General features: G+C 39.5%; 1 protein-coding gene across 1 annotated transcript in view; it reads left to right on the plus strand.

Annotated features, from left to right (window-relative positions):
* Positions 1–16,791, plus strand: part of PHF8 (PHD finger protein 8) — a 75,674-nt gene that overhangs the window by 18,825 nt on the left and 40,058 nt on the right. Inside the window, exons 3-10 of the mRNA XM_081115439.1 lie at positions 1,220–1,305; positions 1,712–1,820; positions 5,159–5,319; positions 5,941–6,082; positions 7,496–7,682; positions 10,314–10,476; positions 14,743–14,830; positions 16,288–16,394. Coding sequence (XP_080971565.1) covers positions 1,220–1,305; positions 1,712–1,820; positions 5,159–5,319; positions 5,941–6,082; positions 7,496–7,682; positions 10,314–10,476; positions 14,743–14,830; positions 16,288–16,394 — 1,043 coding nt within the window. The remainder of the gene's footprint in view (positions 1–1,219; positions 1,306–1,711; positions 1,821–5,158; positions 5,320–5,940; positions 6,083–7,495; positions 7,683–10,313; positions 10,477–14,742; positions 14,831–16,287; positions 16,395–16,791) is intronic.

The raw sequence follows: 16,791 nt of genomic DNA on the forward strand, positions 1-16,791 counted from the left end.
GCCCTTGACCATAATTGAACCCGGGATGCTTCAGTCCGCAGGCCAATGCTCTATCCACTGAGCCAAACCGGCTAGGGCTCACCTGTTTTTTACCCTTTTCATGTGGCTACTAGAACATTTAAAATTACCTATTTGGCTCACATTATATTTCTATTGGATAACACTGCTCTAGAGTCTCTTTCTGCTTTGACCATTCTGAGTCTTTTTAAAATATATATATATTTTTATTGATATTTAGAGAGAAAGGAAGGGAGAGGGAGAGGGAGAGGGAGAGAGAGAAACATTGATGTGAGAGCAGAACATTGATTGGCTGCTTCCTGCACACCCCATACTAGGGATTGGGGATCCAGGCCTGACCAGAATCAAACCACCAACCTTTTGGTGCATGGGATAACACCCAACCAACTGAGCTGAACTGGCCAGGGCCATTCTGAGTCTTAATGAAGTTTTACGGTCTTCATTTTTAACTCTGTCATAATTGTTTTAGGCCAGTGTAGTCCACTAGAACTTTTTGCACTGATGAAAATGTTTGATAATCTGCCCAATATGGTAACCTCTAGCCACATGTGGGTATTTTTTTTTTAACCAGAAATTTATTTTTATTTTTTTAAAAAATATATTTTATTGATTTTTTACAGAGAGGAAGGGAGAGGGATAGAGTTAGAAACATCGATGAGAGAGTTGATCAGCTGCCTCCTGCACATCTCCCACTGGGGATGTGCCCGCAACCAAGGCACACACCCTTGACTGGAATCAAACCTGGGACCTTTCAGTCCGAGGCCAACGCTCTATCCACTGAGCCAAACCGGTTGGGCAGAAATTGTTTTTTAATTGATTGGTTTCAGAGAGAAAGGAAGACAGAGAGAGAGAGAGAGGGAGAGAGAGAGAGAGAGAGAAAGAGAAACATCAATGATGAGGAGAATCATTGATCGGCTGCCTCCTGGGATCCAATCCCGCAACCCGGGCATGTGCCCTTGACCGGAATCAAACCTGGGACCTTTCAGTCCGAAGGCCAATGCTCTGTCCACTGAGCCAAACTGGCTAGGGTACATGTGGCTATTGATCACTTGAATTATAGCTAGTGTGATGGAGGAACTGCTTTTAAAATTTTAATTTGAATTAATTTAAATGTAAATAATCATGTGTACTGAACAGCACAGTTATAGGCCTTATAAAAAATAAAATTTCCATAAACCCTGGCTGATTTTGTCTTTTCTAGTTGTGTTGGTGTTGAAGAGGAGAAGGCTGCTGACATTGACCTCTACCACTGCCCCAACTGTGAGGTCTTACATGGGCCTTCCATTAGTAAGTAGATCTTGGGATTTTCACGAGAACATGGGCCAGAGGAAAGACAAAGCAAAGGAAGCTTGGAAGGGCGATTGCCTTTGTGTGGGTGCTTCAGATTCATCTCCCTTGGGAAATAGCAGAGACTATATAGTATATAGGCCCTGCAGGACAGCAGCTGCCCCACGGAGAGGGCAGAGTGCAGAGCTTCACCTCCCTCCCTCCCTCCCTCCCTCCCTGGGGATTTCTCAGAAGAAGCACCTATCCTCACTAAGAACTTTCCTGAGTTTGTGAGGGCCTTGTTGACTCCTGGTGCTCTAAGGAGTTATTAGATTGGAAGAGGAGCAGGGTCTGCTGAGGCCTTTGCTCTTGGAAACATAGCTCACAGCCATTCTGATTCATGGTCTCATGTCTTTTTCTGGCTTAGTGAAAAAACGCCGTGTGTCTTCAAAAGGGCATGATGCACACAAGGGGAAGCCGGTGAAAACTGGAAGCCCTACATTCATTCGAGAGCTCCGCAGTCGGACCTTTGACAGGTGAGTACTTGTACCCCAAGGGCTGGTGAACTCTATGGCTCCGGGAAGCTGGGACCTTCTTCTTTCCAGCTTTCCCGCTGGCTGTCCCATTAGGTGCTTCCCCCACTTGGAGGTGTCTACAGGGCTCTGTGAGTTCCCTCTGGAGAGGGAGCTTCTGTTTTAGTTCCTGAGAAACATTGCTAGAGTTTCATTTGATGTACACAGAGTACATTAAGGTCCACTTCTGGAAACTTTTGATAGATTGGGAGGCAGTTTTGCTCAAGTCAGACGAGGATATTTACATGTACCCACAGATTGGGACAGCCAAGAGTCTTAAAGATCCAAAAGTTTAATTCTCATTATAAAGATGAGGAATCTCTTTTAAAAAATAAAGAAAAATATGAGGGATCATGTCTGTCTTTTGCAATCAAAACAGAGTTTCCTTTAAAAAAATTAAGATGGGCTTATTAAAAATAAATTACATCAGTTGTGCAAAAATAATGAGTTAAAAAAGTTAATGAATGAAGGTACTCTCTTTTGCTTAGTTTTTAATTCATTTGATCATTTTCAGCTTTCCTGTAACTAAAGTGTTGTTTAGAATTATAACTTTTTCTTTAACTTAATATTTTTTGTTTTGTTTATGTAAAGGCAGTGAGTCTCCTTTTTACTTCAGACCCCTCAGATCTCTTCTCCAAATTTAACCAATTTCTTGTGCATTCTTTCAGAAGTAGTTTTTTGCTTATACAAGAATGCGGTCCTGGCTGGTTGCTCAGTGGTTAGAGTTTCGGCCTGTGGATCGAGGCGGCTCAGATTTGATTTCCAGTCAAGGGCATGTACCTTAGTTGCAGGTTCAATCCCTGGCTCCAGTCAGGGTGTGTGTGCAGGAGGCAACCAGTTAATGTTTCTCTTATGTTGATGTTTCTCTCTCTCACTTCTCCCCTCCTCCCTCTCTCCCACTCTCTCTAAAAATCTATGGGGAAAAAAATCCTCGGGTGAGAATTAAATAAAACTGCATACTTAAAAAAAAAGAATGTATGTGTTTGTATTAATTATTCTTTTAAAAAATACAAATAGAAACACTCTATATTCTTCATCTTGCTTTTTTAAAAATTTGCAGTCTTAACCATTTTAATTAGTTTTTTAAAAAATATACTTTATTGCCGAAACCGGTTTGGCTCAGTGGATGGAGCGTCGGCCTGCGGACTGGGGGGTCCCAGGTTCGATTCCGGTCAAGGGCATGTACCTGGGTTGCGGGCACATCCCCAGTAGGAGATGTGCAGGAGGCAGCTGATCAATGGTTTCTCTCTCATCGATGTTTCTAGCTCTCTATCTCTCTCCCTTCCTCTCTATAAAAAAAAATCAATAAAATATATTAAAAAAAAAAAATATACTTTATTGATTTTTTACAGAGAGGAAGAGAGAGGGATAGAGAGTTAGAAACATCGATGAGAGAGAAACATTGATCAGCTGCTTCCTGAACACCTCCTACTGGGGATGTGCCCGCAACCAAGGTACATGCCCTTGACCTGAACCGAACCTGGGACCTTTCAGTCTGCAGGTTGACGCTCTATCCACTGAGCGAAACCGGTTAGGGCTGCATCTTGCTTTTTTAACCTAAAATTATGTACCTTTAAAAATTCTTTTTATTGATTTTTAGAGAGAGGAAGGGAGAGTGGAAGAGGGAGAAACATCTATTAGTTGCCTCTCGAACACACTCTTACTGGAGATTGAACCCGCAACCTGGGTATGTGCCCTGACCAGGAATTAAACTCATAACCTTTGGTCCATGGAACAATTCTCCAACCAACTGAGCCACACCAGCCAGGCCTAAAATTATATATCTCGAAGATCAGTCCATATTAACACATGCACATGTATTTATTATTTTTCATGGATGTTTAGTGTTCCACTGTATGAATATATAATTTATTTAACCAATCCTCTATTGATGAACATTTAAATTGATTCTAGTACTTTGCTGTTAGAAAAAAACCTGCAGTAAATGTCTTTATAATCAAGTTTTTGCATATGTGGATAAGTTTATTTATAGATTTATTACCTAAAAGTGAAATTGCTAGGTCAAAGAGTATGTGCTTTAAAAATTTTTACAAATATTGCCAAATTATTTGCAAAGTGACTATATTTCACACTCCCACTAGACAATGTGTGAAAGTATCTAATTCCCTGTATACTGGCCAGCACTGTTTACTATCAAACTTTTTTTTGCTTGCTTGCTTGCTTATTTATTTATTTATTTATTTATTTATTTAATTTTTGTTGATTTCAGAAAGGAAAGGAGAGGGAGAGAGAGAGAGAGAAACATCAGTGATGAGAGAGAATCATTGATTGGCTGCCTCCTGCATGCCCCCTACTGGGGATTGAGCCTACAACCTGGGCATGTGCCCTTCACCGGAATTGAACCGGGGACCCTTCAGTCTGCAGGCTGACACTCTATTCACTGAGCGAAACTGGCTAGAACTTTTTTGCTTTTCTGATAAGATAAAAAATGAAATGTTCCCACTTGATTTCTTTAATTATGAAGGAGACACATATATTTTTGTATGTTTATAAATCGTCCTATTCCTTTCTGTTACTGCTTGCTTATGTTGTTTGACAATTTTTCTGTTGGGTTGCTGCCTATTTCTTACTGATTTATAATAGCTTTCCTTGAAGAAAATTTTAATTTTTATGTAATTAAATTTATTTTTACTATTTTTAGTAGGTGCTGTGCCTTGTCTCATGTTTTTTGTACTACTCCATGTATTTATTTTTTCCAATTTAATCTTTGAATTGTCTAGAGTTATGTAAACAGTGCGGTAGACATTGAGCATAATATTTTTCCAGATGTTTGTCTCAACACAACTTACCAAATAGTCCCATCTTTTCTCCAGCATGATTTTTTTTTTTAAAAAAAAACCCTCCTGTTTTCTAGTTACCTAAGTATGTGTGTTGAGTAAGTGATTGTAAAAATTGTTTTTGTTTTTTGTTAGTATTTTCTCTTTATCTGCCAATATTTTAAATGGGATACTACTGCTCTGAGTTAGAATAAATTAGCTAAACTTGTCAGCTATGTCTTTTCTTCGTGGGCAGGCTGTTGATTGATGTCTTCCTTTGACATCCAGAGAATAGCATGCTATTGACAGGATATCCTGGGTTAAGCTTTCCACCTCTGCCAGTGACCTGGCTTCTTACCTTGGATAGGTCCTTTCTTCCCTAGCACATGAAGTTTATGCCATTAGTTGCCAGCCTACCTTAGATCCCCTCAGCAAGATCCCACCTGATAACTGAGTGGTAGCATCTAGTGAGGCCTTCAGTGGCAGGGCCTCTGGGGCTCAGAGTTTCTCTCCTATGGCCCACAGCTCAGATGAAGTGATTCTGAAACCCACTGGAAGTCAGCTGACTGTGGAATTCCTGGAAGAGAATAGCTTCAGTGTGCCCATCCTAGTCTTGAAGAAGGATGGATTGGGGATGACCCTACCCTCACCATCATTCACTGTGAGGGACGTGGAACACTATGTTGGTAAGCAACACAGACCATCTTAACTGTAACATTGTTCACTCTCATTAAGACTCATTAAGACTGTGACCCCTCCAATCTATCTTTTGCATTTCCTTTCTAACCATCTCGGGAATCTCAGGTGAAGTGCTTGCTCAGAGTCATTATTTGGCAAAGCTAGAACCAAAATCCTGTCCTTCTCCTTCTCCTTTTTCCTAACAGATCACAAAACCTCAGGTGGAGCCCCATTTTTTTAACCTGGGCAGTACCAGACATTGTAATGGTCTCTCTGTCCTTGCTTGAGATGAGAAAGCTTTTGATTTTTTTGCCCTCACATGCCAATTTTCTTCTGAGCATGCGTCTTGGGGGAGAGGAAAAGAAAAAGTGAGGAAGCAGGGCCCAGGCAGGAGGATTGTACTGTGAGAGGCTGTGTGTCAGGTATTTCTGTTGCCCTAGTAGTCCTGGATCTATCACATAGGAGAGTGTGAGGGATTCCTACACTCACCTCTCAAATATGCACATACAAATAGAATGTCTGAGGAGAGAGGTTTTGAGTGCAGGCCATTCTAGGGACTGGTAAGAGGATGAGAGACACTTCCCCGGTCTCTGAGACCACTTGGTACAGAACCCATCTCTTTACTCCAGGCTCTGACAAAGAGATTGATGTGATTGATGTGGCGCGCCAGGCCGACTGCAAGATGAAGCTTGGTGATTTTGTGAAGTATTACTACAGTGGGAAGAGGGAGAAAGTCCTCAATGTCATTAGTTTGGAATTCTCTGATACCAGGTAGGAGGGACAGGGGTGAGTAAAAAGCCTGACAAATGCCTGGAACTTATATACTGAGTATATATTAGTGATCCTTTCCCTTCCTCCTCATGGTTACTTCCTTTGGGATGGGGAGCTGGTTTATACTTTTCTAAGTTTGATGCTCACATAACAACCAAATCATATTTCTCCTTCACAGTTTCTAGCATTGGATAGATTATATAGTAGCTAATTTAATTAATTTTTATCTCCTTCAAGACCAGGATAGCTTTCTTATACCTTCTGATATTTAGAATGTGGCATGGCCACTTGTTTAACTCCCAGGATAGGTCCTCTGTCCCTGGAAATAGACTTACTAAAATTACCCCCAAATAGTTTCTCTAAGGATAAGGTTTCTTAGATTTAAAAAAGAAGAAAAAAAAGCTTATGATCTTTAAATGATTTTGTCTGGACTCATATACTCAATAAATATATGTAGTCTTCTCTGTGCTCAAAACCATGGGAGATCCCGAAAATCATAACATATCCTTTTGCACTTAGAAAGAGTACTGTCTGATTGTTTACTTCTTTAACCTTTAATTTTGACATAATTACAGATTCACAGGCAATTGTAAAAAAATGTACAGGGGGTTCCTGTGTATCCAGTTTCCCTCAATGGCAACATCTTACAATAACTATAGTACAATATTGAAACCCTTGCTATTGGTTTTAACATACAAAGTTAACCTGAAGGTGTTTAAAAAAAAAACCCCTACGTTTGTTTATACCTCACTTCATTTTGAAAGACTATTTCAAGCAGCTTACAGAGATGCAAAGAGGGGGGAAAAGAGAAAATTGGAATAAAAGGAAAATAAAGGTGGGGAGATAAGATACATCTGGTGGGTCATCTGCCCACAAAATGCATGTATGAATGTCTGTATAGTTGATGGAGAAGGACTTTAGAGCTTTCACTGAATTCCCTGAAGTTCAGAACAAAGAAGGGAATGTAATAGTACAGGATTTGTGGTTTTCACATAGGATAAAAACAACCAGATGTTTGGGAGAAACACTTCTTTACCTGGAACTCAGCCCAGAGAGGTTTCTCTAATGGTTCCTCATAAAGAAGACACCATGAGATGGGGACGATACAATTAACTGTTATAAACCAAGGGCCAAGTGAGTGGTCTGGGGTGAGGGGGTATGAACATTTAGTAGAGACATGATTGCCTTTGATTGAAGAAGGCTGTGGAGCTGGGCCTTGGGACCTCTAGAGCTGAGTGGAATGAGGATGCTGACCAGATTTACAGAAATAAGTGTCCTATGTACCCTTGGGGATTCTGTGGAGAGAACAACCTTGTCTTTATCTGACTCTCACTGGAACGGAGGGCATTTTATTCAGACTTCAACTTCAATTCCTAATCAGCTGACATCTGTTCTCCATCCCTTCCTTGCTAGGCTTTCTAACCTTGTGGAGACACCCAAGATTGTTCGGAAGCTCTCATGGGTGGAGAACTTGTGGCCCGAGGAGTGTATATTTGAGAGGCCCAATGTGCAGAAGTACTGCCTCATGAGCGTGCGGGATAGCTATACAGACTTCCACATTGACTTTGGCGGCACCTCGGTCTGGTACCATGTGCTCAAGGTAGGAATGTGTACAGCTTCTGTAGGCAGTCAGGCCTTGGACCACTCTTTTTTTCAGGTGGCAGCACAAAACAGGCTGCTGAGGCCTTCCTGCCTCCCAGATTCTATTTGGGTGACATTTCCATGTAACTACTCTGCCAGGATTGGGTACTTAGTGAGTATGCCATGTAAACTGTCTCTACTTCACAGTTGGTGCTTAACATTTTTTTCAATAATAGCAGATGCCTAAAATTTTTCCAACTATTATCTTCTTAATTGAACCAATATATACTACCACTGTGTGCAAATGTCCATATTTACTGCTGAAATTCCTGGTAACTTGCGAAACTTCCCTTCCCCCTAACTTTATTTAGGCATACTTTATCCTATCCTATATAATAAAGAGCTAATATGCTAATTGGACTGAACAGCAGAACGACCGTCTGTATGAGCTTCTGGACAAAGCTGGGGCTGTGAGGGCTGGCCGGGGCTGCGAGGGGCTGCGAGGGCCGAGCCCCTTGCACGAATATCATGCATCAGGCCTCTAGTATACCATAAAATTAATGTTTTAAGTGTATAGTATAATGAGTTTTGACACTTGTATATACAAGTAGTTGTATAACTTTCACCACCATCAAGACAGAGAATATATGAGTTTTGTTTTAATGTCAGCCTTCCTATAGATAATTTTCCTTTTAGTTGTTATAATTAGAATATCAATTGGTAATGACTACAAAGGATTTTTGAGGTCTAGAAAACATTTCTTAAATAATTTTGATTGTTTTCCACCATTGTTCATACTATTTAGTTTTCTTTTCAGAAATGTCAAGGATAGAGCAGAAAACGGATATGGCTCTTGTTCAACTGATCACCAATCCTGAACTAATTGTTTCCATTGTTTTCTCATGACGAAATTGTAGCATTTATTTTAAAATATATTTTCATTGATTTTAGAGAGGAAGAGAGAGAGACAGAGATAGAAATATCAATGATGAGAGAGAATCATAGATCGTCTGCCTTCTCCCTCACGTGCAGGATTGAGCCTGCAATCTGGGCATATGCCCTGACCAGGAATCGAACCGTGACCTCTTGGTTCATGGGCCAATGCTCAACCATAGAGCCACACTGGATGGACTGGAGCATTTTTTTTCTTTTGATTTTTATTGTTGAAAGTATTACATAGGTCCTCCTCCCCCCCCATTAACCTCTTCCAGCCCTCTCCTGTCAGGATGGAGCATTTAAATGAAAAGCTATCATGCAAATGTTACATTTAACTTTTTAATTTTTATTTATTTTATTTTTTAATATATTTTTTTTTTATTTCAGAGAAGAACGAAAAGGGAGAGATAGAAACATCAGTGATGAAAGAGTATCATTGATCGTCTGCCTCCTGCACACCCCCCATTAGGGATTGAGCCTGCAACCTGGGCATGTGCCCTGACCAGGAACCAAACTGCAGCCTCCTGGTTCATAGGTCGATGCTCAACCACTGAGCCATGCCAGCCAGGCAAACTTTTTATTTTTAAATAATTTTTTATTGAAAAAATACAAAAATAACAGGAAGAATTTCTGTGTCCTTTATTCAGATTCTCCAAAGGTTACCATTTTATTACATTCTTTCTTTCTTTAAAGCAAACATAATAAAATGATTTTATATATAGATTTTTTTCTGAAACATTTGAGAGTAGTTGCAGACATGGTGTCCTTTTATCTCATAATAATTCAGTGTGTATTTCTTTTTTTAAAATATAATTTATTGATTTTTTACAGAGAGGAAGAGAGAGGGATAGAGAGTTAGAAACATCGGATAAGAGAGAAACATCGATCAGCTGCCTCCTGCACATCTGGGATGTGCCCGCAACCAAGGTACATGCCCTTGACCGGAATCGAACCTGGGACCCTTCAGTCCGCAGGCTGATGCTCTATCCACTGAGCCAAACCAGTTTCGGCAATAGATAATTTTTAAAGATAATTTCTACTGTTGCTTTCCTCCATTGAAATTTATCATGAAATACTGGTTAAAGTAATAAAGCTGTGGGTTGGGATATTTTTGTGCTAGTGGGTTTTTGTGTCTTTTCTGCCAAATTATGTATCTGGTGATTATCCAGGCAAAATATAATTAGGAAATAAAATGTTCTTTTAGCAGATAATCACCTAACATAAAATCTTTCAGAAGTCCTTAGGCGATTACTGAACTTTTAAACTTTTATTAGCTTTGATTGTAGGTGTGAGAAGGAATACTCTCTGTAAATGGCATTTAAAGGCAAATTCAATTTCTTCTCATTGGTAATGTGGCCTTAAATTCTCCTAGGGTTAGTAATATTGATCTTTTTATCCATAGAGGCCATTTTTCATTTGGCATTGCATGAAAAATAGGACCCTTTGGTGTACATTTGTGCTAAGTTGAACAATTTTGTTTGAAATACCCTTTTAAAATTATTTTTGTCAATATCATAGAAGCTTAAAAGTGAAAAAGTACCTTTTGAAGTTTTCCAAATTCAAATAAAATGATCTTTGGATGGGTTTGGAAAAGAATTCTGGCATACTGTGTGGTCTTAGAGCATGGGAGAGAGAATATCCTTTTGGAGAACCCCTTGAGGACTTTTCTGGAAACCCTTGATGTTTTTGGCATTTCAACCTCTTTTTGTTTCAGGGTGAGAAGATCTTCTACTTGATCCGCCCAACAAATGCCAACCTGACTCTCTTTGAGTGCTGGAGCAGCTCCTCTAACCAGGATGAGATGTTCTTTGGGGACCAGGTGGAAAAGTGCTACAAGTGTTCTGTGAAGCAAGGACAGACGCTTTTCATTCCCACAGGTCTTTTCTGGGCCCCTCTGGGAGCATTTGAGGAGGGCAGGGAGAGGAGAGCTTGTGGCATCAGAGCCAGCCCCTTGCTATAATATGTTTATGTGATTATGTGGGATATCCTTTCATATCAGCTGAAGGCTCAGAACTGGACATCAAGAAAATTCACATGGTGGCCAGTGAGCAGCATAGCCACTTGGGAAGGCTAATGGTGGGGAGGCCCAGGAAGAGGTTGATAGACTTCTTTGCACTGGGGTACTTGGTGATAGAGAGCAGAACTCTCAGCCCTATGACTCTAATGATGGTGACTGGGAGGCTGGCATTGCAGGCTATAAATCAGAATGATGTGGGGGGAAGGTGGGGCTTTTCTCCTAAACAACACATGCCTAAGCTTCACCCCTAGAAATACGAATTTGTAGGTCTTGAGTGGGATCTGAGTGTGTGTATTTTGAAAAAGTCCTCCCAGTTGTCTCAATTTGGGAAAAGTTGACATCTTTACCATGTTGAGTCTCCCATTAACACAGTAAGTCTCTCCATTTAGATTTTCTTGATTTCTTAATTTCAGAATTAGTGTTAAATTTCCTGAAAACATTTGGTAGAATTCTCAAGTCCAATTTCATGTACCTAGGGATTTCTTTTGGGGGAAGTTTTTAATGAGCATTCAATTTTCTTGAACTTTATTAGGGTATTCAAATTATTTCATAATGGGTGAGTTGTGATAGTTTGTACTTCTAAGGAGAATTGGTCCATTTTTTCTAAGTTGTGAAATTTGTGTGTGTAGAGTTGTTCATAGTATTTCCTTATTATCCATTTGATGTCTTCCAGTTCTCTAGTGAAACCCTGTTTCATTCCTGATATTAGTTATTTGTGCCTTCTCTTTTCTTCTGTGTGAATATTGATGGAAGTTTATCAATTTTATTGAACTTTAAAAAACACTCATTTCATTGATTTTTCTGTTTTCATTTTCACTGATTTCTGCTTTTATCTTTGTTTTTCTTCCTTCTGCTTGCTTTGGGTTTTTTGCTTTCTCTTTTCCAGTCTTGAGACAAGAGCTTAGGTAATCAATTTCAGACTTTCCCTGTTTTATATCTCTATATTAATTTATTTCAGAGAGGAAGGGAGAGGGAGAGATAGAAACATCAATGGTGAGAGAGAATCATTGATCAGCTGCCTCCTGCACGCCCCCTACTGGGAATTGAGCCTGCAACCCTGGCATGTGACCTGACCGGGAATCAAACCATGAACTCCTGGTTCATAGGTCAACGCTCAACCACTCATCCACGCTGGCTGAGCTGTATCATGTTTATTGATTTGTGGATATTATACCAACCTCACATCCTACTGGATCATGGTGTGCAATCTTTTTTTATGTATTGCTGGATCCGGTTTACTAATATTTTGTTGAGGATTTTAGCATCTATGTTCATAAGGGATATTGGCCTATAATTTTCTTTCTTTGTAGTGTCTTTATCTGGTTTTGGCATTAGGATAATGCTGGTCTTGTAAAATGAGCTTGGGAGTCCTCCCTCCTCTTGAATTTTTTGGAATAGTTTGAGAAGGATAGGTTTTAGTTCTCTGAATGTTTTGGAAATTCACCTGTGAAGCCATTCAGTCCAGGACTTCTGTTTGTTGGGAGTTTTTTTTATTACTGCTTCAGTTTCACTAATTGTCATCTGTCTATTCAGGTTCTCTGATTCTTTCTGATTCAGTTTTGGAAGAGTGTATGTTTTTAGGAATTTATGCATTTCTTCCAGATTGTCCAATTTGTTGGCATATAGTTTTTCATAATATTTTGTTACAATCCTTTTTATTTCTTTCATGTCAGTTGTTACTTCTCTTTCATTTCTGATTTTATTTATTTGGGTCCTCTCTCTTTTTTTCTTGATGAGTCAGGTTAAAGGTTTGTCAATTGTGTTTATGTTTTCTAAGAACCAGCTCTTTTTTACATTGATCTTTTGTATTGTTGTTTTTTATGACTGTTTCTTTTATTTCTGCTCTGATCTTTATTATTTCCTTCCTTACTCACGTTGGGCTTTATTTATTGTACTTTTTCAAGTTCCTTTAAGTGTAAAGTTAAATTGTTTATTTGAGATTTTCGTTTCTTGAGATAGGCCTGTAATGCTATGAATTTCTTCTTAGGACTGCTTTCACAGTGTTCCATAGGTTTTGGGTGGTTGTGTTCTCATTTTCATTTATTTCAAGATATCTTTTGATTCTTCTTGATCTCATTGTTACCTTATTCATTGTTTAGTAACATGTTATTTAGCCTTCATGTCTTTGTGTGTGCTTTTCCATTTTTTCCTTGCGATTGATTTCTAGTTTCATACCATTATGATCAGAGAAGATGCTTGATATGATTTCAGTTTTCTTAAATTTATTGAGACTTGTTTTGCATCCTAACATGTGGTCTGTCCTAGAAAATGTTCGATGTGCACTTTGAAAATAATGTATATTCTGCTTCTTTGGGGTGAAATGCTCTGAAGATGTCAGTTAAATCCATCTGATCTAGTGTGCCATTTAAGGTCCTCGTTTCTTTGTTGATTTTCTGTCCGGAATATCTATCCATCAATGTCAATGGGGCATTAAAATCCCCTACGATGACAGTATTACTGTTAGTCTCTCCCTTTATATCCATCAAGATTTGCTTTATATATTTAGGTGCTCCCATGTTGGGTAATTATTATAAATATATTTGAAACCTCCTGTATGCTTTCAATTACATTCACATTTTTCCCTCTCAGAGCTAGCCATTGTCCTGAAGTTGGTGATTATCATTCTTATGCATTTTGATCCTTTTATTATATAGGATGCCTCATTAAGCAATGTATGATAGTGTTTTACATGTCTTGAATGTTCTATTAATGGAATCATCATATTAGAGATAATATTCTTTTTAACCTGCTTTTCTCCCCCTGGACATTGTGATTGTGAGATCCATGTTGCATCAAGTAGCTGAAATTAATTTATTTTACTTGCTTTCTAGTGTTCTGTTGTATGAGTATATGGCAGTTTATTTATTCTTCTGTAGATGAACATTTCACTGATGAATTATGAGCAGGGGATGACATGGGCAGATTTGTATTTTAGATATATCACTTTGGGTTGGGTTCTGAAAGACTTCAGAAGTTGAGATTGGTGTAGAGCAGTGGCTTGCAAACACTTTGCACTCAGGACCCCTCTATACTCTTAAATATTATTGAGGACCCAAAAGAGCATTTACTTTTTGGTTTATATTAATAATTTCTCATATTATAAATTAAAACAAAATGCAAAGATATATATTAATCCATTCAGAGATAATAGTAATAAGCTCATTACATCAATGTTTATGAAAAATAACTATTTTCAAACCAAAACAAAATTTAGTGAGAAGATTGACATTTACATTTCACAAATATTTTTAATGTTTGGGCTAATAGAAAACAATTGGATCCTCAAATCTGCTTCTGCATGTGATGATATCATGTCATATACCCGTTGGAAAAATTTCACTGTATACTCGTGAGAGAATGAGGATGAAGTGAAAAAGACAAATCACATCTCAGTATTATCATGAGCATAGTTTTAATCTTGGATATGCTCTGAAAAAGTTCCAGGGATCCCCTAGCGTTTACTGGACCACAACTTAAAAACTGCTGATGTAGAGGAGCCAGTTTCAAGGCTGTTGTAAGTAGCCTAGTTGTGAGATAATGAGGGTTCTGACCACAACATTGGTAGGATGTGTGGATGTATTGATGTGTGGATGGAGAAGGGGAGGTGAATATGAGAGAGATTTAAGGAGAAAAATCAGAAGTTTTTCAGAAGGTGGTATAGTGTTAAGCGCAAGGAGAATAGATTTCCAACTTAGGTGCGTGCTTCACAACCAACCTGTGAAGTGGACATTTAGCTAGAAATGGCAGAATTTTAACCCAGATCTGTCCAAGACAAGAACTCTTTGTTTTGTCTAAAGCAGAGTTAGAAGTGGTAGTCATGGCAAGGAGGTGATGCCCTTCTCAGAGATAAGAGAGAGGATGGGTGAGGCAACCAAGAGATTTTGAAGAGGAGAGGAGGGAAGTAGGAGTTTATTAACCCCATAGATTGTTCCAGTTCAGGGTTATAATGATGGCAGACTTTGCCAGGATGTGTATTGGGAGAATGGAGGAACCTAAAATGCTCAGAACTAGAGGAACTTAGAATGTTCTGAGTCACTGCCAAGCTTTCTGCTATAAGGAGTTGTGTTTGAGCTGAGTGGGGAGTGGAGATGTCTTCCAGCTCTGATTTTGTCATATTGCACTGCAGGATGGATCCATGCTGTGCTGACCCCTGTGGACTGCCTTGCCTTCGGAGGAAACTTCTTACATAGCCTTAACATCGAAATGCAGCTCAAGTGAGTCCTGAGGCTGTGGTGATCCCAAGTTGGCCATTCCCAATTGCTAGAGTCTTTGGGTTCTCCTGTATAGTGAGGAGTGCAGCATCCAAGGAGGCAAGATGATCAGAAAGAAATGGATACTGGTTCCTCGTGCTCTTCAGTCTGAGGATGAATACCTCTTCCTCACTTTGTAGTTATGTGACTTTGGGCAAGTCACATAACCTTTTTTAAAAATCCTCACCTGAGGATATATTTATTGATTTTTAGAGAAAGAGGGAATGAAGGAGAGACACAGACAGGCAGACAGACACATTAATGTGAGAGAGAAACATCAATCAGTTGCCTCTTGCACACACCCTACTGGGGATGTGCCCGCAACCAAGGCACATGCCCTTGACCAGAATTGAACCTGGGACCCTTCAGTCCGCAGACCGACGCTCTATCCACTGAGCCAAACCGGTTAGGGCCATTGATGTTTCTATTTCTCTCTCTTCCTCCCGAACATACCCTGACTGGGGATCAAACTTGCAACCTAGGTATGTGCCCTGACCGGGATCGAACCTGAAACCTTTGGTATACAGGATAATGCTCCAACCAACAACCACCTGGCCAGGGCAGGTCACATAACATTTTAGCCCAAGTTTCCTAACCCATAAAATATGGTCTTACAAAGTAGTTTTGAGGATTAGAGATAATGGATATACAGCAGGGGTGGGGAACCTTTTTTCTGCCAAGGGCCATTTGGATATTTATAATATCATTCTTGGGCTATACAAAATTATCAACTTAAAAATTACCCTGCTACCCCAGCTGGCATGGCTCAATGGTTGAGCATTGACCTATAAACTAGAGGTCATGGTTTGATTCCCAGTCAGGGCACATGCCCGGGTTGTGGGCTCGACCCCCAATGTGGGGCATGCAGGAGGCAGCTGATCAATGATTCTCTTTCATCGATGTTTCTTTTCTTTTTTTAAAAAATATATTTTATTGAATTTTTACTGAGAGGAAGGGAGAGAGATAGAGAGTTAGAAACATTGATGAGAGAGAAACATCAATCAGCTGCCTCTTGCACACCGCCTACTGGGGATGTGCCCGCAATCAAGGCACATGCCCTTGACCAGAATCGAACCCGGGACCCTTCAGTCCGCAGACTGATGCTTTATCCACTGAGCCAAACCAGTTAGGGCGATCGATGTCTATTTCTCTTTCTCCCTTCCTCTCTGAAATCAATAAAAATATATTAAAAAAAGAATTTTTAAATTAACATATTTGGTCAAACATTTAATTAACTCACTCTTAATGCCTTTGCAGGGCCAGACCAAATGATTTTATGGGCCTTATACGGCCCGTGGGCCTGACATTCCCCACCCAGGCCGTATATATATGTCCTGGTATAAAGCATCCAGACAGTAGCTGATACATAGTAGATGCTCAGTAAACAGGATCCTTATCACTGTTGTGCCTGTTTTCCCCAGAGCCTATGAAATTGAAAAGCGGCTGAGCACTGCAGACCTCTTCAAGTTCCCCAACTTTGAAACCATCTGTTGGTATGTGGGAAAGCACATCCTGGACATCTTTCGAGGTATCAAGCCCTTTGCCAACTGTCCCTTTTATCTTAATCTCCTGAGCATGTGTGTGCGCCTATATGCATGTAACTATCACCTCAACTGAGATACAGTACTATTCCATCACCACAGAGATCTCCCTGGTGTTACCCGTGTGTAGTCTCACCCACTCTCTTCCCTGCACTAACCATAACTTCTGGAAATCATTGTTCTGTTTTCCATCTCTATAATTTTGCATTATAGAATGTTATAAAACTGGATTCATACAGTATGTGATCTTTTGTGATTGGCTTTTTTACTAAGCATAATGTAGGGTAGAGCATAGATTTAAACATTTTTATTTAGCAAAGGTAGCTGAGAAAATTGGATAACAGTGAAATTATTCCTATTTCCTACCAATTAAAGTAAGAAACT

The sequence above is a fragment of the Myotis nattereri genome (assembly GCF_964212035.1).
Source record: "Myotis nattereri genome assembly, chromosome: X".
In the NCBI taxonomy this organism is placed as follows: Eukaryota; Metazoa; Chordata; class Mammalia; order Chiroptera; family Vespertilionidae; genus Myotis; species Myotis nattereri.